Consider the following 24,448-nt stretch of genomic DNA (forward strand, 5'->3'; position numbering starts at 1 on the left):
GAGCATTGTTTTTGACCATGTCCATCCCTTTATGACCACCATGTACCCATCCTCTGATGGCTACTTCCAGCAGGATAATGCACCATGTCACAAAGCTCGAATCATTTCAAATTGGTTTCTTGAACATGACAATGCGTTCACTGTACTAAAACGGCCCCCACAGTCACCAGATCTCAACCCAATAGAGCATCTTTGGGATGTGGTGGAACGTGAGCTTCGTGCCCTGGATGTGCATCTCACAAATCTCCATTTCTAAAGAATGCTTTCAGCACCTTGTTGAATCGATGCCACGTAGAATTAAGGCAGTTCTGAAGAGGTCAAACACGAATTAGTATGGTGTTTCTAATAATCCTTTAGGTGAGTGTATAATGTAGTATACTGCTTGCTTCAGCCTTATAAACAGTATATCACCAATTAATACAGATAACAATATTTGTTCAGTAATTGCAAAATGGGACATCCAGGTATGTTATTTAAAAATAATTCTTTGTCCTAATGAAAGCCCTTGTCATCTTTGTCCTCTTCCTGCAGGTCTTGGTTTGGCCTTCAATCTGAATCCTGCGTTGACAATGATTGGAAAATATTTCTACAAGCGGCGTCCGATTGCTAACGGCATTGCCATGGCAGGCAGCCCAGTTTTCCTCTCTACGCTGGCACCTTTGAACAGCTGGCTATATGATCAGTTTGGCTGGAGGGGGAGTTTCCTTATCCTGGGTGGTGCGCTGCTGAACTGCTGTGTGGCCGGCTCACTGATGCGCCCCATCGGACCAAAACCTCAGCCCAAACCTGAGGTACAGGACGGAGGGACCAATAGGCGTGAGAAGAAAACAGCGATGCAGACCATCAACAGCTTCATCGACCTGACCCTGTTTAAGCATCGTGGTTTTCTACTTTACCTCTTGGGCAACGTGATAATGTTTTTTGGTCTGTTTGCCCCACTTGTCTTCCTCAGCAACTATGCTAAAAGCATGGGCATCTCCAAAGACAAGGCAGCCTTCCTGCTTTCCATGCTGGCCTTCACAGACATGATAGCACGGCCATCTATGGGTCTGGTGGCTAACACTCGCTGGGTTCGTCCACGCATACAGTATTTCTTCGCCGCAGCAGTGCTATATAACGGCATCTGTCACCTGTTGGCACCGATGTCCGTGGACTATGTAGGCTTCTCTGTCTATGCAGTGTTTTTTGGTGTGGCATTCGGCTGGCTCAGCTCTGTGCTCTTCGAGACGCTCATGGACCTTGTGGGGGCACAGAGATTCTCTAGTGCCGTAGGTCTCGTCACCATTGTCGAGTGTGGACCCGTTCTACTTGGACCCCCCTTACTGGGTATGTGTGTAGTGTCTGAAATAGTCCAATCCATAAATATTTGGACACTTATGACTTTATTTCAGCTGTCCACCGCAATGTGTTTCCACACTTCCAGCAGTTTGATGGTACTGACATCCAAATCAGTTAAACAGCATTTTTATACACAATAGCGCTGTGTGATTTGGTTGATTTTCTATTTGTCTATCTATTCAATTATTTATTAAAGATAATTGAATTAATGGGTCACTTTTAGAGTCAATTTGCTTTTTGAACTATGTAGGTAAACATTTAATTACGTAGGTAAACATTTAGTGCACCATGTTTTCATGGTTTTAAGTTGGAGGAATGTTGGGCAGAAGATCTAATAAACTTTAACACTTTCAGTTTAATAAACTGAAATGTTTCACAGTTGTATGGGACATGACTTGATATTGTATCAACACCTATCTACAAATAAAGCAATTATGCTCGTCTCTTTTTGCAGGTAAACTGAATGACATCTACCATAACTACAAATACACGTACCTTGGCTGTGGCATCGTCCTCGTGATAGCCAGCGTGTTTCTGTTCGTCGGCATGGGCATCAACTACCATCTGCTAGACCGAGAGAAGAAAGAGGAGGAGAGGAAAGCTGGACTTGAAGACAAGGAACAAGAGACCAACATAGATAAAGCATTGAAAGAGAAGGAAGCTGAGAATGACGTGTCTACACCCCTCACACAAGCAGACGTGGCCAAACTGAATGAGGAGACAGTGTAATGTGCATGAGCGCACTACAGAACTCGCTCATGTTTTCTATATCTTTGATTAGTGACCGTCCACAATAAATGAGTGTGAGCAGCAGACGGTTTTACATTTTAGGGTTATAAGATTTAGCCAGTCGTATGTCTGACTCACTCACTCACTCAAACACACACACACACTGGCACACAGGATTATCATTCACACATTTATCTAGGGTTGAGGGCCTGGTTTCAGTTTGTCTTTTATGCTGGATTACACCTGGCAGATAATTTCTCTTGCTGTGTCTTGTCTCTACTTTTCTGCCAAAGAACATTCACACAAATGGTCTGGAACATGTTTGTTGTGGTTGTTTTATTTCCCCCCCCCCCACCACCACACACACACACACACACACACACACACACACAAGAGGTAAATATGTAGAGTTTAATGAGCCACCATTCAACCAAGCTTAGCGGGGAAAAAAATCATTTAAGTGCAATTACATGAATAGCACATATAGAAATATCAACCAGGTGCAGCTACTGGTGTATGTTAGCTCACTTGGGCGCTCAAGTTAGCTTCATAGTGTCTGTAAGACTAAACAGTATTGGGGATACCGCTGGATGCAACATTTAGTGAAAGAGATGCCTCAGTATTTTCTGACTGCAGGAGCTCAACACAGCCAGAAATTTTACACTCATTTAGGTTTGTTTGTCAGTCTTTTCTTATTTCTGCTCACATTTCCTGTACCCAGAATTCATAAACATATTTTATATTTTAAGGCTTTATAAATGACCTTAGCATACTTCACACTATATTGTTTATTTCTGCGAGGTGTAAACAAGATTTTCAGAAGGATGACCCATTCGTTTTTTGTGTGTGTTTGTCTTGTTAAATACAGTTGTAAAAATACATGTTTGTGCAAGGTGGCATTGTTTATCTAATGCTTATGCCTTTTGAGGTGCTTTCCCTGCCAAGCCCTCTCACAAACTGAGCCTGGTGTTTTCCTCTCTCTCTTTTTCTCCCACACGCAAGAAATTTAGTACCACCTATTACACTACCACAATTTTTCCAAGTTGATACTTTTTTTTTGTCTAATAAATCTAGTAAAATAATTACACTTTGTTTTGATTTTGAGTAATATTAATTTTAGCAATAAATCAGAGAGCGACACTTGACTTAATGACTGACCCAATCAAATTATTCTGAGTGTTATTTTAGAGTAATGTCTATCTTCTCTGTGCAGTATAGTGTCCGCATCATTATATCATGTAAGGAGTATTCCTGGTATTAAAGCTCACTACAGGGATTCATTTTAATTTCAGGGCACTCCTAAATGTGATGAAGTGTTTAAGTGTGCACTTTATTGGTTCGGATGCATAGGCCATAAGAATAAAAGGTTGTTGCACAGCAGTGTTTCTCAGCTGTGTGTGAACTTGCAGTACAAACAAAGACTGAAGAATATTAAACTTAACACAAGAATATATAGGTGCGTTACTTTTAGCTGGCTTTGACATTTGTGTTAAAGGCCAATACACCATTCTTCCAAGTATTGCTTCATTCCAAACTGCTTCACATATGTTACAATCCAGTTTTAAAAGGGCAGTTGATTTTTTTTTAGATTTATCTTTGGATATTGCATATTCATGTAGAAAGAGGACGAGCATGTGGGAACACGGAGTACAGACTGGTCATGTAAAGACACCCTAGTAACTTGATTTCAACTTTTTTCCCCAACCTATTCATAGTAAATCTAATTTTTATAGAGTAACTTAAATATACTCTAGATGTGCTATTTTGTATGTTTGACTTGCAATAGTGTACGAATAAAATGATTTTAAAATTTTTGAACTGATGTGTGCTTTATTTGTGAGTTTATATAATTTTTACCTCTATATTGGACAGAACATATTTTTATATATTAGGATTGAGAGAAGGTTAGCAATAAGTTCTTTTGATGCTAAATTGTCATGTCGATCATATTCCATTAACTTTTTAAATTGTGCATCTATTGGATCAGAATCAGTTTTTCAGATTTCACTTATTTCTCTGTAGCAAGCACACTAGCACTGTTGGTGGATACAACTTCTGATTACTTTCTTACTTGCATTTACTTTACTGGCCTGTCTTGTAAGTGAGGACATGGGACGTGTGGGTCCTGAGGGTAATTTTTTAGGGTTCCTTTAACTGCAACTGTGTTATCAGTAACAAATCAATGAATCTGTAATTTTTTCGGAGTAAAGGCCACCTTTGGGATACTACCATTAACTTCATACTTTTTTTTTTTTTTGTCATATTCTTAGGATAACCATATTCTATAGGTTAATTATAATTTTCCAAGACATGTGAAAGAGAAAAAAAAAGGAAAACAGATGGTACAATGCAAATTGTATTAAATCATAAAAGAATGAAAACTAGATTATTTATATATATATATATATATATATATATAGTACACACTAATATATAATTATTATTATAATTTCTAAAAAAAAATAATTAATTGGACATTACGTTTAATTACTTGTAGTCTTTTTACCAAGTACTTTTAACCGGAAGCCGTTAAATACATATATATAATACACACACAAACACATTCAGATATAGGTCAAAAGTTTTAATTAATGTTTATATCAAACATAAGACTGAACAACTGGACTGGTCTTTTAACTGTCCAGTTTGAGTCTGTACCCCTGATAGCCTCAGATTAAAGCTCAACATGGTTGTCTGGTCATTATTGACTCCTCTCTCACACAACATGTGTTTTGCTTTTCACACCATCCTGTGTAAGTAGAAAATGTGCCTGAAAAGAAAAATCCCTGGGCTGTCATTTGGGTGTGGTGTCATGGTGCATATCACATTAATTTTGCTTATAATACTACTGCCCCAGTGTAAGTGTACAGCTGGAGACAATAATCTGTCTTTTGGCATGCATGATTTGTGTTGATCTTCCTCTATCGTGGGTCAAGGTCACTTGTTAACTGCAGGATTGCTGTTGTCTAGATATTTTGGTTGGTAGGGGACTGATTTTATACACAGCAGTTTACAGCTGTACCAGAATTGCCAGCATACATACCACCATTGCAGCTGTACCTAATAAATGTACAATTTAAACAGTGGAATACCACCGTGCCATTAGTGTAGGGAAAAAAAATCTTCAAAATGTTTTAAATGAGGAACACAGAAAATCACCACAAGGAAAGACTGATACTCCCAGAGGAGTGCTGATCTAAAAGAATGAAACTGAAAACAAAAAAAGTTTTCAGTAGGAAATTATTTAAATATGTAATCAATATTTAATTATTAATTAATAGTATTAGGTAAAATGATATTTTAAAAATATTGTTTGCATTTTTGTTTTGAAAGAATACGTTTAACACAATTTGTTTAAATATATTGCACTTTGTTTAATTAGATTGTTCCAATCACAGAAAACTTTTTTTTTTTTTTTTATCAATGCTGAGCATTTCTTTAATTGCATTTATTTCTATTAAACGTAACAAGGGCGCTGGCTCTTCCGCTCTAAGTTACCATGGGGTCGTTACCATGGAAACTTTAAAACGGCGGAAGAAACAAATACAGCAACCTAGCAAGAGAAACTATCAGCTAAAGCATGAATGCAGGCTGGTTACAGCGACTGGCATAATCTATTCTGCTCGACACATTATCAGGACAGTGTATACGTTTCTTTTTTTTTGCTGGTCTGAGGTGGATTGCATTACCTGACAAGCTCGATATGTAATATAACATATAAATTAAACTAATACGCAGTTAGTGTAAAGCTAAGCCCACGGGTATTCTACTCTTGATTTTTTTTAAAGATGTCTATATACATTTCCCCCCTCGCAAACCCAAAAGGAATTAACAAACTGTGCGAGCTTTGTAACCAGCCTGCTCGCCTCCAGTGCAAAAACTGCCGAGTCACCTTCTACTGGTGAGTCCGAGCTCAGCGCTTAACTGTTTATAACACAGTGCTGTTGAATGTTCGTTAATAATGTTCTTTTTCTCTTTGTTTTTGTATGCTTTCATTATAAATCTATATCTAAACTATTTTCATATTTTATCTGATAATCAGATAGTGTTTTCAGTTTTTAATATAAGTGAATTTATAGACGTATGAAAAGTGGAGTGCGCATGCGCGCCTGCACTCTCGTTAGGACATGGCTATAGGTCTGACAATTAATCAGAAGCATTACGTAAACATTACAAACCCTGCAAATAAGGCTTTTACAATTGATTAAATGTTCATTATTTAACACATTTAAACAAGCAGATGTTTGGCAGCTCAGTACGTTTTCTATTACGGAATTAAGGATTTAAACTAAGGTTTATTCGCTTATTTAATAAATGATTAAAATATATTTAGCTTATTAAAATTAATGATTTTTCTTTTGATATACAGTACATGAAATAAGACTTAATAAGCATAAGCTTTATGGGAGACTAAAAATGCAATGCAGACATATAAAAGTTAATTTTCTGTTTGGAAATATGCATGACCTGCAGCATTTGCATAAAACCGAAAGTATTGTTGAAGATGAATTAATGCAAATTGATGCAAAGTGTATAAAAATCACATGTGATTGTCTTCTTTTAAACTGCTGCCATATGAGTCTTCATTTAATTTAAAAAGGGTTTTGGTGCCACTTTACACATCTTTGCAAACTCCTTAGTTTGTTTGCTATACACACACCAATTAGCCCCGCATGTCTTTGGACTGTAGGGGAAATTAGAGCACTAGGAGTAAGCCCACTAAGCACATATGCATAGGCAGAATTCGAACCCGCAACCTGGAGGTGCAAGGCAACAGTGCTAACCACTAAGCCACCATGTGTGTATACACACAGAAAGGGTGGGTAAAACTTAACTAGGTAATATTTATTGATTGGCTCCCAAGAAGTTCAGATCTCACTCCAAGTAGGAGTTGTACAGGACAAAGCCTCGCCCACTGGATGACTTGGACACACAGATTCAGGAGGTTCTCAGAAATATTCCAGAGTCATCCTTCAGGAGACTGTGCATTTCATCCCCAGCCATTTAAGGAAACTAGTTAACAACACCGATGCCTACAGTGAAATTTAAAGATTTGCTTTCATTTTCCTATGTAATAACGTACATGATAATAAAGTACATTGTTTCAGTAAATTTGTATTAGAAATATAGACTTTAATACCAACTTTATTTTTTTTTAATGCATAGTTACTTTTCACCCACCCTGTGCATAAGAAGAATCTATAGCCACATGACCTTTCAAAAGGTTCTTGAAGTTTTTCATATAAAAAACTTTTAAAAGGGTTGTTACTTTTTATTTTGGGGTATGTTTGTCATGAACACAGAGTTTTAAGTAAAGCAATATTTTATTCACTTTTCACAAATTATTACATTAAAATTATTATACATTTATGTTTGTTAGGGTAACATATAAGCTAAATAAATCTTTAACTCCAGATGGGAAACCTGATATGACTGGTGATGGAGTGACTGACAGGTTGCAAGTGCTTATTAAAAAAAAATCGAATTCAAATTTTATTTGTCACAGTCACAACCATACACAGTATGATATGCAGTGAAATGCTTGCACAACTCTAAGTGACGTAAAATTGAAAGATTTTACTGCAGTGAAAATATTGCACTAGTGAATAAAATTAATTGAAGATCGAATTTGCAATAAAATAAAATTTTAGGTTGGAAATGAAGTTACAAAAAGAAAATAGAATATAAAAATATTAAAGCCTAGACGTGTAAAATATGATGTGTGGGTATGGTTGAAACAAGTATGAAGTAGAGTATGAAGTGATATGTGTGTCAGCAGCAGTGTGGTTGTCCATGTCCTAAAGTGCAAGTTTGTCCTCATAAGTGATAACAGGAAGTAATTTGTTTCACAGACGTTTCGCGACATTACAAGTGGTTGACATTCCGCGTGAAGAGAAGGCCGCTAGGTGGCAGCACATCCGCACGGAATTACTCAGCGCGTTCAACCACTCTGCGGATTGTTTAGTTTCCAGACACAGGAAGGTCAACTTGGTTCAAACAGCCGGGGGTGGAATTAAGAGGCGGGAGGCTGCTGAGACAGAGAGCTGCGTCCTTTTAAACCGAAGGGAAAATCGGGCTGACATTAAACCCGCAGAGTGTGTGCTCGGTGTTTCTGTGCACAGAAAGCCGTTGCTTAAACATCTTTTATATTTTGATCCCCCTCCCATGGACTTTGAAAATAAACCCACATGCTTCCTCATACCTTGAAAAAAAATTAATAAATTCCTTATGTCTGAAACCGATCCTATAACAGACAGTGCATTCAACATCCTTTTTGCTTCATCACGTGGACAATAAGGATTACATTGTGCGCTACAATATGGCCAACACAGGCGAGCATGTGATCAGGGTGCCTTGGTCACGTGAGCACTTTTAAGCCAATCACAGACAACCTTTGACGTCAGCGGGGCTCTTTGTGAGAAATTATTCTTCTGTGGGATTTAAAAAGCCTAGACCCCCCCTCCCCCTCAGCTTTTGTTATAATACACTGCATGCACATAGGTGAAGTATGATACTATGTCCATGTACAGGACATTGACCTTTATCACACATTATATAGTACAGTGAGTGTGTTAGAAAGCCTGGTGGAAATCTAACAGTAATAGATTCATGTCCAAAAGATGAAACTCTTCCCTGCATTGCATTGTCACTCTGTTCATGCTGTACCCCGTCTTGTGCCCAAAGTCTCCTGAAATAGGCTCCAACCTCCCTGTGACTCTGTACAGTATAAGCAGTATAAAAGATGAATAAATTAATTAATGAAAGATGTATGCCAGAGCTCCACCAACACTGACCTGGGATCCTATCAGAAAGGGAGACTAGGAGGGTGTTGTGTGTGTTAATATATAGAGTGCTTTAATTAAAATACCGGTCTACGTTTTGTGTTTCTGATAAAAAATTAATGTTAGTCACGCTTGTTATTTTGTTTGTTAGTCTAAATATCTGCTCCAAATATTTGTTTGGGATTAATTAATGATCCATAATCCATTCAAATTCTGATAAAAGTTTTTTTTCTTTTTGATGTTTGGTACAGTTGCATGAGTGGATGGATGCTGGTAACAATTTTAATTATATGCTGAATGTCTGTTTTAGATGAGATTTTGGAAGTATTGTGTTCATGTGGGTTACCTCTGGCTTTTCAGATTTTGTCCTACCTCTCCAAAACATGTCAGCAGTTACAATTTTTAAACTCGTGATAAAATAAGTGAGTGGTATTGAGGTAAATTAGAGCCCCATCCAGGGGGTAGATCTCTCATCATGCCTATTGTTTAAAGGATATGCACCAGATCCACAGTACTGCTGACCAGGACATACCGGGGATCTATCCCCTGGATGGGGCAGTAGTCTACCACAGGACCGTACACTCACTTATTTTATCATTTAGTTTAACCAATACTGACATGTTTTTGGAGAGGTAGGACAAAAAAGGATATCCTCCAGATCCACAGTAATGCTGACCAGGACATACTGGGGATTAAGTGCTGTGACCTGTAGCTATGCCCACTGAATAAACTTTAGCACCCAACATTTGGAAAGACCAGGAGCATCTCATTTAGGCAATCCACAAGTAGAGAGAGAGTATTAGGGGAAATGAAGGAAATACAATTCACAGGGACTAATAAAATAACAAACCATTACAGCTTCTAGGAGATTAACATAATTTGTTTTCAGATGATAAACTTAGATTTAGTCAAGATGTTTAATAATTTAGATTTTTATTCTGTATGTATGACCTATTTTATGTCATACATTAAATTGCAAGCTGTGCAATTTAATATATTGTGTGATTTTTATATTGTGTGGTTTAAGTTACTTGTGAATTAAATTTTGTAAATAGAAGGTTTTATAGATAGATAGATAGATAGATAGATAGATAGATAGATGCCAACAAACTATTAAGATGTGCCATAAAAAAGTACAAGTATCCATGAAGTTTACTAGATACTGCTTTATTTAGAAAACCTTTGTGACAAAGTGTTTGTTTCCTCTATGTATGAAGACTTTTTACACACCCTGTCGACCTGGGTTGTTGATGAGACAAAGATAAAGATTTTTGGCAACAAACACTGAATATGGGTTTGGCATAAAAAAGAAGGATGAGCCTTATTCTTTCTTGTAAGTATATTCGAAGTATGGTGAAATGATGTGTAATGTTCAGCTGCCCCCCCCCTAAAAAACTCATATGCACTCATACTAACGCATCTGCCCCACCTGCACACAATAATGTTTTAACACCCTTAAGGGGTTAAGCCATTTAACATTCCAATTCTTTAAAAAAATACCTGTGGGGGTGCTGAAGAAGAAAACTTACCAGGCAGGATAGAAATCCAAAAAACCTAATCCTTTGTTCTGTTTTCTCAACTCTTAGAAAACATCACTGCATAAGACTCTGTGCTGTTATGTGGGAAAGGGAACACTATGTGCAGTACTAAATTGCAGGAGTGGCAATAATTGTGACAATGTTTTTTTAGAAAATATTTGGAATGAAGCATTTTCTCCTATTGTCAGTATGAGATTAAACTCATTATCCACCAAGACAGAAGACAGTTTTGCTAACTTTTTTGGCATCTTTTCCAGTTGTGCAAATAATTCTGAAACTGCTTATAGCTGTGTAAGCATTTTTAACAGATTTGTCTATGTAAATGTACTAGCTGCATACAGATATGTTTCATGGTCATCCTTGAATATTCACAACAGTTTAAACACAACATCTAATAATTAAGTTCATTATGTCATTAATCTACAACCCCAGAGCAATAATGGTTAACAGTTTTACAGTTGGTGTCATGTACTATTAACATACAGGCCTGTTGTCACTAACATGGTTTTGGTGTTTATGGTAAATGAGTTTGGTCTCCATCTGAGCACAACACATAGTTCTACTCGTGTTCCTGGGACAAAGTTCAGGTGCCTCAATCTGTGTGTTATTTATTAAACTTTGAGGTCTTTTTTATTCCTTCACCATCTCCCTAATTTATGACGTGCAAAAAAAAAAACATTGCCAAAGTCAATCACAAAGTTTCTAGAAATTGAGTTTTATACATTTTCAAGGATGACATTTCTTTAAAATGTCAAACCTGTCATCTTCCATTATTTTTTTTATTAAGTAAATGCTATTGTTAAAAAATTTTTTTTTTTTTTTTTTTTTTTTTTACTGAGAGAAGCAACGGCCTATTTTTAATATAAAATTAATTGTGGTTAATGTTAATTTTGTACTCTAGTTTTTTCCAGTTCTATTTAAGGGTGCCAGCACTTCTATTTGGTTGTTTGGTTGTCTACTTATCTGTTGCTTTGAAGTACTACAAAACTGTATGTTGTAACACCTGGCTAACCACAAAATATGCATCTAGATTTTATGTAGCATTCCCAAACAGTCAGCTGTAGAAAAACTACTGTTTGCAAACAGGAAAAAAACAACTTTATTTAGTGAATTTGTAGTTAGAAAAGAAATCATGCCACTGTTGTAATCTGTGTATCTCCTACATATTCATTCACCTGGAGCATCTAGGGTGTTTACCTATTTGTTCATTTTTAGAAGCTGGTTAATTCTAGTTAGGATCGAGGTAAATATGGAGCCTATCCAAGAAATACTGTTTAAAGCTATTATGGATGGGATGCCAGTCTGTCACAGGGCAACATTCAGATCTAACACCATGGTTTTGGAAGTTGGGAGGAAACCAGAAACCCACACAAACAAAGGAAGAATTTGTAAGACTGTGAAGTGATTACTCTACCCTCTGCATTGTCACTGTGCCACCCAGGATATTTAGCACAAAATAAATTATTTCGTGATGGGCTCATTTGCATTTTGCAAGCCATCTACATATTAGTACAACACAGGTCAATATTTTGTTGCCTAACAAGCAATATACTGCTTCATTCTGTGTGTCTCTGCAGTAATGTGACTCACCAGCAGGCAGATTGGAACAGCATCCATGAGAAAGTGTGTGAGCTGCTGATCACTGTACGAACCCCTCTATCATTCTGCTGTTTCCAGGCTGACAGAGAATTCCATCATATACAGAATCTAAAACGACTGGTATTTCTTTACCATAATCTTTGTTTAAATTGCGATTTGTAGACCTAGATATTGGCACAACCTGTCACTTAAGTATATCTGTACTGATTCCCTGCTGCTGCCGTTAGAAGCCAGATTTTCATCACTGTATATGTTTGATTGATATTAGGAGCACATAACAGAGCTCTCCCATGCTGCTGCTAAGAGCTGGATGTTGCAAGGAAAGTACAGCGAGGCAATGCCAGCAGCTCAGCTTTCCCTGCGCTGTGCTATTGACATTTACGGCCCGGATGTTGTTGAACTAGTGCCAGCCTACTTGCTGCTTGCTGAAGCCAGTATAGGTGAGCCAATACACATAAGTCTTATCCTGATCTTACAGACCACAGTTCTGCAGTGTGGAACTGAATTCTTAGCTGGCACTCCTTAATGCGCATTCTGCTCATTCCTTATATACATCAGGATGCGTTACTGTACTGTACATATTACCGTACATACTGTAAAACTAGGACACATATATCTGATTGCTGTAATGGTCTGAGCTGTGTTATTTTATGTATATAAAATGCATAAATATTAATCCTTCAATTATTCTACACTGAAAATTAGGCAATTAATATTGATTGTACATCACAAACCTACACATAACAGCCCCTAATTAAAGTTTATGCATAAAAAAAAATACGAGGGTGCCGAAGTGTTTACTTTTATTGCTCTGAAAGTTAATTAGTTCTGGTACAACCAGTTACCATCAAAATAATTGGTTAAATGGAATACAAGTTGAAGTGTCACATGTTTGCTATGTAAACACAATTCCCAGAAATCCCAGAGAAACTTCTTGAAATGTATCAATTAACAAATTTGAAATCACTGTTGTTCTATAATGAAAAGGATATGGAAATCACAACCATAACAAATACTTTACACCTTAGAAAAAGGTTGTTTAGCAAAAGTCAGCCCCAGGGTAGTGACCAGAGGCACAACCAAGGGCCAAGAGTAACTATGGTGGCTACTGTACCACCACCATACTTTACATTGGGAATTATCTCCATCCAGTATGAAAAGCATTCTTCAATTTCCTTCAAATGTATTACTTAATACCAAGGCCAAAAAGTTCACACTTGGTTTCAGTGGACAAGAAAAAACATTTTCCATCTTTGTTTGGTCTCCAGCATGCCTTTAGGTAATTAGAGGCAAAATGAATTTAACGGTGCTCTGTGGGACATTTAAGATATTTTTTTAATAACCAAATCATGACAGATACAGTACAGAACATTTTGCAAGGCTTTTTTTTCGCTGCTCTTTAGTCTTCATCATGTTCGTACGGTATGTTGTATTACAAACCTGATTCCAAAAAAGTTGAGACACATTGTACAAATTGTGAATAAAAACAGTTTCAAATTTGAATATTTTATTCAAAATACAACATAGATGACATATCAAATGTTTGAACTGAGAAAATGTATTATTTTAAGGGAAAAATAAGTTGATTTTAATTTCATGGCATCAACACACCTTAAAAAAAGTTTGCCATGTTTACCACTGTGTGGAATCAACTCTTCTTTTTATAAGAGTCTGCAAATGTCTGGGGACTGAGGAGACAAGTTGCTTAAGTTTAGGAATCAGAATGTTGTCCCATTCTTGCCTAATACAGGCTTCTAGTTGTTCAACTGTTTTAGGTCTTCTTCCTCTTAATGATGCGCCAAATGTTTTCTATGGGTGAAAGATCTGGACTGCAGGCTGGCCATTTCAGTACCCGGATCCTTCTCCTATGCAGCCATGATGTAATTGATGCAGTATGTGGTCTGGCACTGTCATGTTAGAAAATGTAAGGTCTTCCCTAAAAAGAGACGATGTCTGGATGGGAGCATGTGTTGTTTGAGAACTTGGATATACCTTCCAACATTGATGGTGCCTTTCCAGATGTGTAAGCTGCCCATGCCACACCCACTCATGCAACCCCATACCATCAGAGATGCAGGCTTCTGAACTGAGTGGGGATAATAACTTGGGTTGTCCTTGTCCTCTTCAGTCCGGATGACACGATGTCCCAGTTTTCCCAAAAGAACTTTAAATTTTGATTTGTCTGACCACAGAACAGTTTCCCACTTTGCCACAGTCCATTTTAAATGAGCCTTGGCCCAGAGAAAACGCCTGCGCTTCTGGATCATGTTTAGATATGGTTTCTTTTTGGACCTATAGAATTTTAGCCAGCAACAGCGAATGGCACGATGGATTGTGTTTACCAACAGTGTTTTCTGGAAGTATTCCTGAGCCCATGTTGTGATTTTCATTACAGTAGCATTCCTGTATGTGATGCAGTGCCGTCTAACAGCCCGAAGATTACGGGCATCCAGTATAGTCTTCCAGCCTTTGAGATTGTTCCAGATTCTCTGAATCTTTGGATGATATTATGCACTGTAGATGATGCTGATAACTTCAAACTCTTTGCAATTTTTCTCTGAGAAATTCCTTTCTGATATTGCGCCAATAATTTTCACTGCAGCATTGGGGTAATTAGTGATCCTTTGCCCATCTTGACTTCTGAGAGACACTGCCACTCTGAGGCTCTTTTTATACCCAATCAGGTTGACAATTGACCTAATAAGTTGCAAATTGGTCCTCCAGCTGATTCTTATATGTATTTAACTTTTCCGGCCTCTTATTGCTACCTGTGCTAACTTTTGGAATGTGTAGCTTTCATGAAATCCAAAGTGAGGCAATATTTGGCATGACATTTCAACATTTGATATGTTATTTATATTCTATTCTGAATAAAATATTGAAATTTGAAACTTCCGCTTCATTGCATTCTGTTTTTATTCACAATTTGTACAGTGTCCCAACTTTTTTGTAATCAGGTTTATATAAACTTTGGTGCCAGGTTCATTTATATATTTATATAAGAATATGTGACACTTTCGGATGCACTTGTAGAACTGGTGAAATTTAGCCAAGCGGCTTGGTGAAATTTATTTTACATTTTTGTACGTTTATTTACATATTTGTAAATAGTTTTGCAAACTATATTGATCCTCCCCCCACACACACTTTTTTACGTAGGTTCTATTTTGTAGGTAACAATTTAAGTTCTTCACAATTAATCCCAAATGAGTTGATTTTATTTTCTAGACTAGTTCCTACAACGGCATTGTCAAGCTCCAGACCTAGGTTTGTCTGTGTACAGGTCACGTTTTAAATCTGAATGTCCTATTTCCAAATTAACAGGTTCCCACTGTGCAATCCTGCTTTTCTGTGTGAACATATCTGTGTGTGTGTGTGTGTATTTTTCCTCAGGTTTAGGTTCTCTGTCTCAGGCTAAAAACTATCTCTCACAGGCAGAATGGATGGTAAAGAAAAATCCGGGCTGCAGTCGGACATTTCTTCATCTGTTCCACAGAGCCCTGGGCCGCCTGTACTTGGCGACAGGTGACTACAGATGTGCCCTGTTGCACTTCGCCAACGATGTTAGTCTTCCCCTGCATTTCTATGCTATGTAATGGTGTTTCTCTGTGCATACAGGTGTGTTTAGGTAAAAGAGGAGTTTGCATTAAGTAGAGGTTTGTGTATTTGTGCGTGAAGGTGTACTATGCAAGTGAAGAGTTTGGTGTCGACAGTGTTGTCACGGCTGGAGGCTATTTCTTGATCGCAGATGTGTTCATGAAACAAGGGAAGACTGATATTACACACTCACTCTACACAGAGGTAGAAAAACACACCTACTAAACTTTTAATCCATAATGCATCCTATTTTCACTTATTTTCACTGCTTATTTATGTGTGTGTATGAAGGTTGCCAGCATATGGCATACACACCTGTCCAAGATGATGGAGTTTTACAATCAGGAGGACCAGAAGGGAGAACAGTATTTTGGTGTGTATTTCATCAGTGAACATGAACATTGTTAAGTCTCTCTCTCTCTCTCTCTCTCTCTCTCTTTCTCTCTCTCTGTTCTGTTTTTAAAATTTCAAATGTTTCATTTTACAAATATAAACACAGTAAGAATGCTTGACTTTTTTTTCCTTTCATAACATCATAGCAGCTCATTCCACCAGTAATATTTCTGTTGGTTGCAACAAGACTGCAAACATATATTTATCAAAGGTCTATTAAAAAAACACAAAGGAGTTTGTGAAAAATATTACAGGTTTGCCACTAAATTAAATAAATAGTAGGCTTATTGGCAAGCATTGCTTCAAGGCATTTAGATTCAGGATCAACTGGTAGTGATACAGAATTTTTAAGGCTTCTTGATTTTAAAATGCATTTTATTTCAAATGTATTCGATATAAATCCAGTATAAATGTTTCCCAATTTTTTGCAACCTGCCTAAAGCCACTGTGTATCCTCTGTACATGCATGAATTATGAGTCATGCCAATCCTCAGAACAGCATAAAATACACCAGATTCCTCCACAGATTGGGTTAGAAGCCAAAAGTCTGTCCAGGGTGTCCAAGGTGTCTTGGCATTACTATAGAGTCATGGCTTAAAATTGTTTACCAATCCCAGCTATAACCTCATTTCAGCTGCCCTCTATTAAATCACGTCATCCACCAGAACACCTGGTCACATTTGAAGCTAAAAACAGGGCGAGAAGAAGGTAAACTGGACTTCTGGTGCAATAACCCAAAGCAAGCGTAGCAGTGCTGCACCATGTTGATGAATAAGCAAACCCTGAGATGCAAATATGCGTCCCTTGTGTGTCTTCCCTTGCTCACCCCCCCCCCCCCCCCTTTCTTTCTCACAGCACTCTTTTTGCGTGGTGCAGTGCCTCGCACAACCAGGCTATGCTGAGGCCAGTGTGCGCTCTGCACTCTGCTCGGCCACTCCCACTGCATACACTGAGCTCGTGATACTGCATAAGCTGATCCTGGATCAATACACCATTAGCACACATTAAACTTGGGTGGATGATGTGTTATATTGTATAAAAATACAATATAATAGTCATACCACATCGTACTTGGATAAATTACATTTTTTTCCTTAATTATTAATTATTATATTGTCTTTTCAGAGGGTAATTACTAGGGCAACAGAATTACTTGTCATGACTACATATCAACTGTGGTGTAATGTTTTACAAAACATGACATCATAGAAATATTAAGCTTTATATTGTGTCCTGAAGTGCTTAAATTGCACTGCATCAGACTTGATATATTTTACAGTTGTACATACTGAAAGTGTCATGTTAATTGAGATTATGTGGATAATAAACAGTCATATTATGCCTATCCCAAAAGTTTGCAGAGAGGTTGTTTGGTTACTAAGAGGAGCTGAATCATTATGAAGTATTGGGCAGTAGTCAGACCTCTGATTGCTATAAGAGGTTATTTAAAAAAATGCCCTGATGTAGTAGGATGTATTACAACACAGCATATGTGTTCTTAAAGCCTCTTAAAGCCTATATGACAAAAATGTTGATAAAGCACAGAGGGATGACTCTCCCTACCAATCCCCAGAACAGGATATTTGCTTACCCACTGACCTCAGGGTGTATACATGGCCAGCCCACCTGCATGATTATCATGCAATCATTTCAGAAAAAAATCAACAAAATATTTTGTCTTTAGTTTTTGACTAAAATAAAAAATAAAGCACATAACAAAAGTATTAAAATTCTTGTTAAAATTGGAGGCTTTTATGAACATGAAAGTATATCAAATAATTTTCCACCTTGAATGTGATCTAGCAATCAACACAGTTTAAGTGGAAAAAAATACAGGTGCTTTAAGAGAAAAGAAATCTAAAATAATTTGGTTCTAAAAATATGCACAACCCTTCACTGATACTTTGGTAAATACCTTTCATATGTAATACAACACTCAAGAGTGTTCAAATCAACTTTCACATATTTTCGATAGGATTTAAATCTGAGCTGCAGCAGGTCCTTTTCAAATCGTTAACCTTCTTCTGAAGCCAGTCCTTTGTTGACATGGATTTGTGATGTGGATGCTGGATAGTGAATTACTTTTCATCTTCTGTTGATTAACAGAGGCCTGCAGGTTTGAAGCTTTTCAGTAAAGCTGCTGTCTTTGATGAAGAGAAGCAGTCCGATAGTGTGATGCCACCATCACTGGCTTCACAGTGGATGTCCTTTAAATTATAAACTTTTTTTTGTCAAACATATCTGTAAAAATTATGTTCTTCTTTGGTTCCTTAACATGTCACCGCATAATTTAAAGTGTTTTACACAGCCTTGGTTTGGATTAGAAAAATGGCTTCCATTCAGCCACCATTTCCTATAGTCTAAACATGTGAAGAATAAGATATTGTTGATACATTCAAGGAATAACCAGTACTTACTACATGTATATTATTTCTGCAGCTACTTTAATTTTGAACAAACTTGTTTCTTTAGAGAAAGAAAATCCACAGTGGTCACTGAAATAACTTGAAATTGACAAAAGTAAAAATAGATTAAAAATTATTGAAAATCAGACATTGCTTTTAAATTGTGGTTTAACAGAAGCAATTTAAAAACTAATGAAACTTCCTGGACGAAAATGATGGTACCCTTTGATGATAGTATGATGATGTTATTTTGTTGCTTAACCTTTTAAGGCGATCACTGCAATCAAGCGTTTTCTTTATCTCTCAGTGAAACCTCTGTACCTGTCGACAGGTATTTTGGCCCACCCCTCATGAGCAAACTGCTCCAGCTGTCCCAGGTTTGAAGGGTGCTTTTTCCAGAAGGGTGCTTTTCACGGATGTTCAATAGGATTTAGTCCAGTGCTCAGATGGCTACTTCAGAATATTCCAGTGTTTTGCTATTCTTGGGTATTTTTAGTTTTAGTGTTTCTTTATTCTGTTGGAGGACCCACGACCTGTGACGAGACCAAGCTTTCTGACACTGGGCAGCACATTTCACTCCAGAATGCCTTGGGATTTCAATGTACCCTGCACAGATTCAAGACACCTTGCGACAGATGCAGAAAAGCAGCCAGAGAAAATAACTGAGCCTTCTCTATGTTTGAGAGTAAGGGAGTGTTTTCTTCTTTGTATACTTCATTTTTGCATTTGTAAACATACACCTGATGTGACTTGCGAAAAAGTTCCAGTTTTGTCTCATCTATCCAAAGGGCATTCTTTCAGAAGCTTTGTGGCTTGTCAATATGGATTTTGTTAAATTCCAGTCTCACATTTTTCTGCTTTATTGCTTTTAAGAGTTGAGTCCTCCTTGGTCATCGCCTATTAAATCCACTTTGCCTTAAATTGCGACGGATTGTGCGATCTGACAGCGATGTCCATTGACCTTGGAGTTCACCTCTAATCTCTTTGGAAGTTGTTCTGGTCTCATTGGTTACCATTCTGATTATCTATCTCCTTGTTTACCTACTTTACTTTTTAAATCAGAATTCAAAAGTAATTTCTAATTTTCATTGGTTCATTTTCATTCAATTTTTATTTATTATTGCTTTTGTCTGTTTCAAGTTTTTTAGTGACCATTATGGATTATTCTTTCTTTAAAGGAAGAGTACCAACAATTTTGTCAACTGATTTTGTCCACTTTTGTTTTTGTCCTTCTATCAATTTTGGATGGATCTCCTGTTTTTGATATGCCACTTATTTCCTCCATTTGATTATGATTCATTTTGTTTCATGGCAAATCTAACTTTTTTGTAATGCCTTTTGGACCTTTCCTGATTGATACCTTTAGACAATGAGATCATGTACATACATGCTTTGTGACTAGGTCATCCTACAGAAACCTCTGATCTTTATTTGGAATTCAACAGAATAACTTTTTTTAATCAATTAATTAAACATCAGTTTTATTGTGCTTCACTGCACTTCACTTTTTAGTTGCTATACTGCCTGGCCAAAAAAGTTGCACACTCTGCGATTTCATTCAATAACTTTTACCTTTGATTACAGCGCACAATGTGGTGCCCTTTTCATGTGTAAAAAATGATTCCTCGTGCATTTAGAATCACTCTTTCACAATTTGAGACCTGAAATATTGGCATGCCATCAGGTAAGAAAAACTTGATTGATGGGATAAACTGGTTATTTAGGTCATTCAGGTCATCAGCTGACATCATGTTATTGCCACATTCCAATACTGAGGCTAGACTTGACCAACTGGAACAGCCCCAGATCACAACATTGTCTCCAGAGGCTTGTACAGTGGCCACTATATATGATTGGTGCATAACTCATGCGGTTCCCTTCATACCCTGATGCGCAAATCGCTCTAGAATAGGTTTAATCTAAACTCATTAGACTAGTTGACCTTTTTCCATTGCTTCAAAGTCCAATCTTTATTCCCCCAAGCAAATTGAAGACTTTTCTCTGATTAGTCTCACTAACAAGTGGTTTTCTTATAGGCACACTTGTGTTTAGTCCCAATCCTGTGAGTTCTCATCACATTTTTTGTATGGAAATGCTCTTACATTTACTATTAAACATAACTAAGGTTTTCACTGTTAATTTTTCTTTTATCATGCAACTTTACCAAATGCTTAAGTGATCTCCATTGCTTTTTTCTAATCACATTTTTTTTTTTTATTTACCACAAACCTAATGCTTTATCACTATCCTTCCAGGTTTTGAATAATGTGTTGAAGGGTTTCAAATCCAAAACCCATTTTGATTTCAAATCTCCTTTGTTGGACTCCTTCTGAAATGACAACCTTTCATTTAACCAGGCAGCTGATATTAAATTAGAGGTGGAAACAAATCTAACATTAATTTATCTTGCCCACATCACAGAAATCTGCAATTTTAATAAGCAGTGTGTCTAATTCTAATAGCTACTGTATCACTGTATGGTTTCTCTTGTTGTTGTCTCAGCTGACACCTTTGCTTATGCAGAAATGTGATTTTTACATGTATTTAGATTCGGCACAGTGTGCAGAGGTGAATCGGATGTTGAGTGTAATGTTGGAGGCTCAGCAGCAGGATGTAAATGCACATCCTGCTTGTGGCACTGCACTGTCGTACTCTCTAGGTCAGAAGGCATTGGTGTCTCACTCTCTCGCCATGCTCTGGTTCCTCTGCAATGACCACATGAAGGTAAATGTCTGTCCACTGATGTTTAAACGAATGCACACAAACACACACACTTCTACTAAGACCAAACAAAAACACACCTGTAAAATCAGCATATTTATATAAACTCAAATGTAGTCACATGTCCTGCCTGTGTCCTCTCTAATAAACCATACTGTGAATCAACAGCATTAATCCTGTGTGCACATTAAAGAGCATTCATAGAGACAGCTGATGTGTAGCGTGTGTGTGTGTGTGTGATACACTCTAAAGCTCTTGGTGTAGTTCTCACTTCCCAGACCTTTAATTCCCTGAAGGTTCTTATCAAACCCAGAACTGTATCACACTCCCTTAGCTCTTCTTTCCCCACCCCTCAAGCCACAAGAAGGATATGCCTCGTGACTCTTCCTCTGTCCTGACACTCAGGTGGTAGAATGGAACTTTCTCTGGCTGTCCAAACAGCTGAGTCACTGGTCATGTCCTTAAACCAAAATAAGTTCTACATCTTCACTAGACACGCAAGCACTTAAACAAGCAGAGTCTACAATTTAAAACAGCCCTGACTTTTACTCTAGTGTATACTTGTGGCTTGGCATTTGTCATGTAGGATAAGAATGCTGTGAATATAAATCGAAAGTTATGTGTCAAAATGTCTAAAGTATAAAGTTCTTTGTTGTTTATTTTATTAGAGCTACCGAATGCCACTTTTTTTTTCAATTGTAGTAGCTGTGACCATTACGTTAGAGGTCCCATATTTTAATATTTCTTTAACAAGTTAACGCAGGTCTCAAAGCTCCATTAAAGTGCGTCTGTTAATGCTCTAGTTGAAATAACCAACAGATAATGTATCTCAAGCTCCCTCAGCTTCACTCTTTTTCCCCAACACACAAAGCCACACCTCACCAGAGAATTGTAAAGCTGGGGGAGGGGGACATCTTGTATGAGGTCACATTACGGGGAAAATCTATCTGGTTTAAACCCTGGCCAATATAAAAATTTAAAAAATGACAAAAATTTTTTTTGTTTATTTGCTGTTACGTATACACGCAAACTGAAGACACATCTAAATATCTAAAATGGACTAAAATTTGATTTTTGCATAATACGTTGGGTTAAACCCTTGCTAGGAGATAAACAGTCATGCAAAGTATTTCTAAAAAGAGGTCAAAGGACTTTGGTCTACAAACGTATGTACAAAAAGAAAAAGATAACCATTTGAAAATGATAGTAAATCTGTTTTTCCAAGTCGGTTTATGTAAAAAGTCAATTTATCTATTCTTTTTTTAAAAATCTTTTCGTAACACTGCATGTGCCCCTCTTGCCAGCATGTGTTTCAAAAGCCAATAGTGCGTGCAATAACAATAAAATTTAGGTATAAAATGAAGTGGCCTCTCTTTCTTAGTAGCCCTAAACACGATTACTAAATTTAGCTCATTTAGCTTCATAATCCTTTGGTCTTCCCACTGAACTCTCTGACATGCCTTTATGTCCCAGATTCTTGTGGCTCTGGCTGTTTAGTTCACACTATAAGGCCTTTCCTGACTTTCATGCCCTGACATAACCTGCCCATGAGGCAACTCATTACATGGCATGATAATAAGAGGCAAATATCTCAATTCCATCCAGTCCAAAAGGGTCTTTTGTCTTATACAGCAGTCATATCCTTAAGCCGCAGTTCTGTGAACGAACTTGCCTGGGATAGCGCTGGGATTAGCAACAATTGCTAAAGCTTAGGGGGAGCCGTCCGTTTTTTTCCCCATGATATTTTTTAATAAGCTGAGATTCCACCTGTTCTAAAACAAACCCTGAGGATGAATGAATAAATGAATGGATAAATGTAAGAATAAATGCGAGCACCATCCAATACACTCCCATGTTAAGACATGTGGCCTTTGTCCAGCACTCTTCCTGTTTAACTTCCCACATGAAAGTGAGTTCTGTTTTAAAGGTTTATACAACAGACATTGCCACTAAATGGCTTTAGGGAAATCTGGATGTTGTATTGTATTTGGATTCTTAATGAGCAACGGCAGGGAGAACATCTGAGGCGACATAAGGAAGAAGTGATGAGAGAAACCAGACCTCTGTCTTGGGAGACACCGGATAGTGTGATTATAAATCATTATAGTATACAGGTGTACTAGAGTAAAAGTCAAACAGTACTAAGTGTGTTGAAATAATGCTCGGTATGAGAAGGACCTTTTTGTCCACATCAGCACTTCTTAAATCTTCGTTTATTCATTTGCTAATGGGCCTGTGTGATCCCAGTCATGATGTACAATTGTAAGGTATATTGTCCTGCTAATTCTTACATGAATTTTGTGTGGCAGTGGCAGTTGTGACAACTTTGTCAATTTATTTTGATTATTTAATGTCTGATTTCTTACATTTCCAATATGTACATTTGTGTGCGTTTGATTGCAGGCGCTGGATTTTGGCAAGAAGGCCGCAGAGTTTAGCCAACGTTGCGAACACAACAATCTGGCAGAGTCCATCCAGAGTCTCATACAACAAGCAGAAACACACCTCAACGCAGAACAAACAGCCATCATTCACCACTAACTAATACATTCCACACTTGTATACCAACACGCACTTATTAATAACAAGTACAATCAGCACTTAACACACACTAATGACTAATCATAAGGCACCTAACCCTCATAGATTCACCACTTACTCATAAGCTTAGTCTAAGAGAAAGTGCATAGCACTCGCACACTAAGTGACACAACTAAAAATAAAAACAACTGTTTAGCAGGACAATTATGTGTCTGTAAAGGTGCCATGAGATGTCTGGACTATGTGTTGGTTAATGTTTTTTAAGTATTGATTAGTAGCTGATGATTATAACTCAGAATGGTGTTAAATAAGAGCACAAGCCTCTGTTGCATGTTTCATGTTCCAGACATGTTTAAAATGCCTTTTATTATTATTTTCCTTCCTCATTATTATCATTATTAGAATATCATAACATACAACATTGATGTTAGAGTTCTATCGCTAATAGCTTCCCAAGTATTATATAACATTGCTGGTTTTGGCATTCAGGTGGAATGTAAAAAAAAAAAAAAAACATGAGGCAATGAAATGTGTTTAACATCTGGAGTCTGCTCATTTTCCTTTTACATCCTGGAAATCAACAGTACTGAACATTAGCAGCAGTTTACATTATTACATAATGAGTAAATGTCATTCTTTCAGTCTTTTGTTAGTAGAGTGGCTGGGCAAGTGAGCGGTACCAAGTCAATATAGTGTCTACTTGGGTTTGGCAAATAATTTATTGCACCAAATTCCCGTCTTTCTCATATCACACTTCATGTTTCTCATGATCATGTTTCCTTAATGTTTTATGATCTCTCAAATT

The 24,448-nt window shown here is 37.2% G+C and overlaps 2 protein-coding genes across 5 annotated transcripts in view; both read left to right on the plus strand.

Moving 5' to 3' along the window:
* Positions 1-3,885, plus strand: part of slc16a1b (solute carrier family 16 member 1b) — a 30,516-nt gene extending 26,631 nt beyond the window's left edge. For all 3 annotated transcript variants that reach the window (XM_053503743.1, XM_053503742.1, XM_053503744.1), the window contains exons 4-5: positions 532-1,326; positions 1,793-3,885. In XM_053503743.1, the coding sequence (XP_053359718.1) occupies positions 532-1,326; positions 1,793-2,067 (1,070 nt within the window). In that variant the 3' untranslated portion in view covers positions 2,068-3,885. The remainder of the gene's footprint in view (positions 1-531; positions 1,327-1,792) is intronic.
* Positions 3,886-5,611: 1,726 nt separating this feature from the next.
* zmynd12 (zinc finger, MYND-type containing 12) lies at positions 5,612-23,861 on the plus strand. Of its 2 annotated transcripts, none has more exons than XM_053504357.1 (8): positions 5,612-5,968; positions 11,965-12,106; positions 12,255-12,426; positions 15,380-15,549; positions 15,665-15,787; positions 15,875-15,956; positions 20,930-21,105; positions 23,506-23,861. In XM_053504357.1, the coding sequence occupies exons 1-8, from the start codon at positions 5,856-5,858 to the stop codon at positions 23,641-23,643; spliced, it is 1,116 nt and encodes a 371-aa protein (XP_053360332.1). In that variant the 5' UTR covers positions 5,612-5,855; the 3' UTR covers positions 23,644-23,861. The 2 variants fall into 2 exon arrangements, with proteins under 2 accessions (XP_053360332.1, XP_053360333.1); XM_053504358.1 differs by lacking the exon at positions 5,612-5,968 and adding an exon at positions 8,586-8,630.
* Positions 23,862-24,448: the final 587 nt, after the last annotated feature.

The sequence above is a fragment of the Clarias gariepinus genome, chromosome 9 (genome assembly GCF_024256425.1).
Source record: "Clarias gariepinus isolate MV-2021 ecotype Netherlands chromosome 9, CGAR_prim_01v2, whole genome shotgun sequence".
In the NCBI taxonomy this organism is placed as follows: Eukaryota; Metazoa; Chordata; class Actinopteri; order Siluriformes; family Clariidae; genus Clarias; species Clarias gariepinus.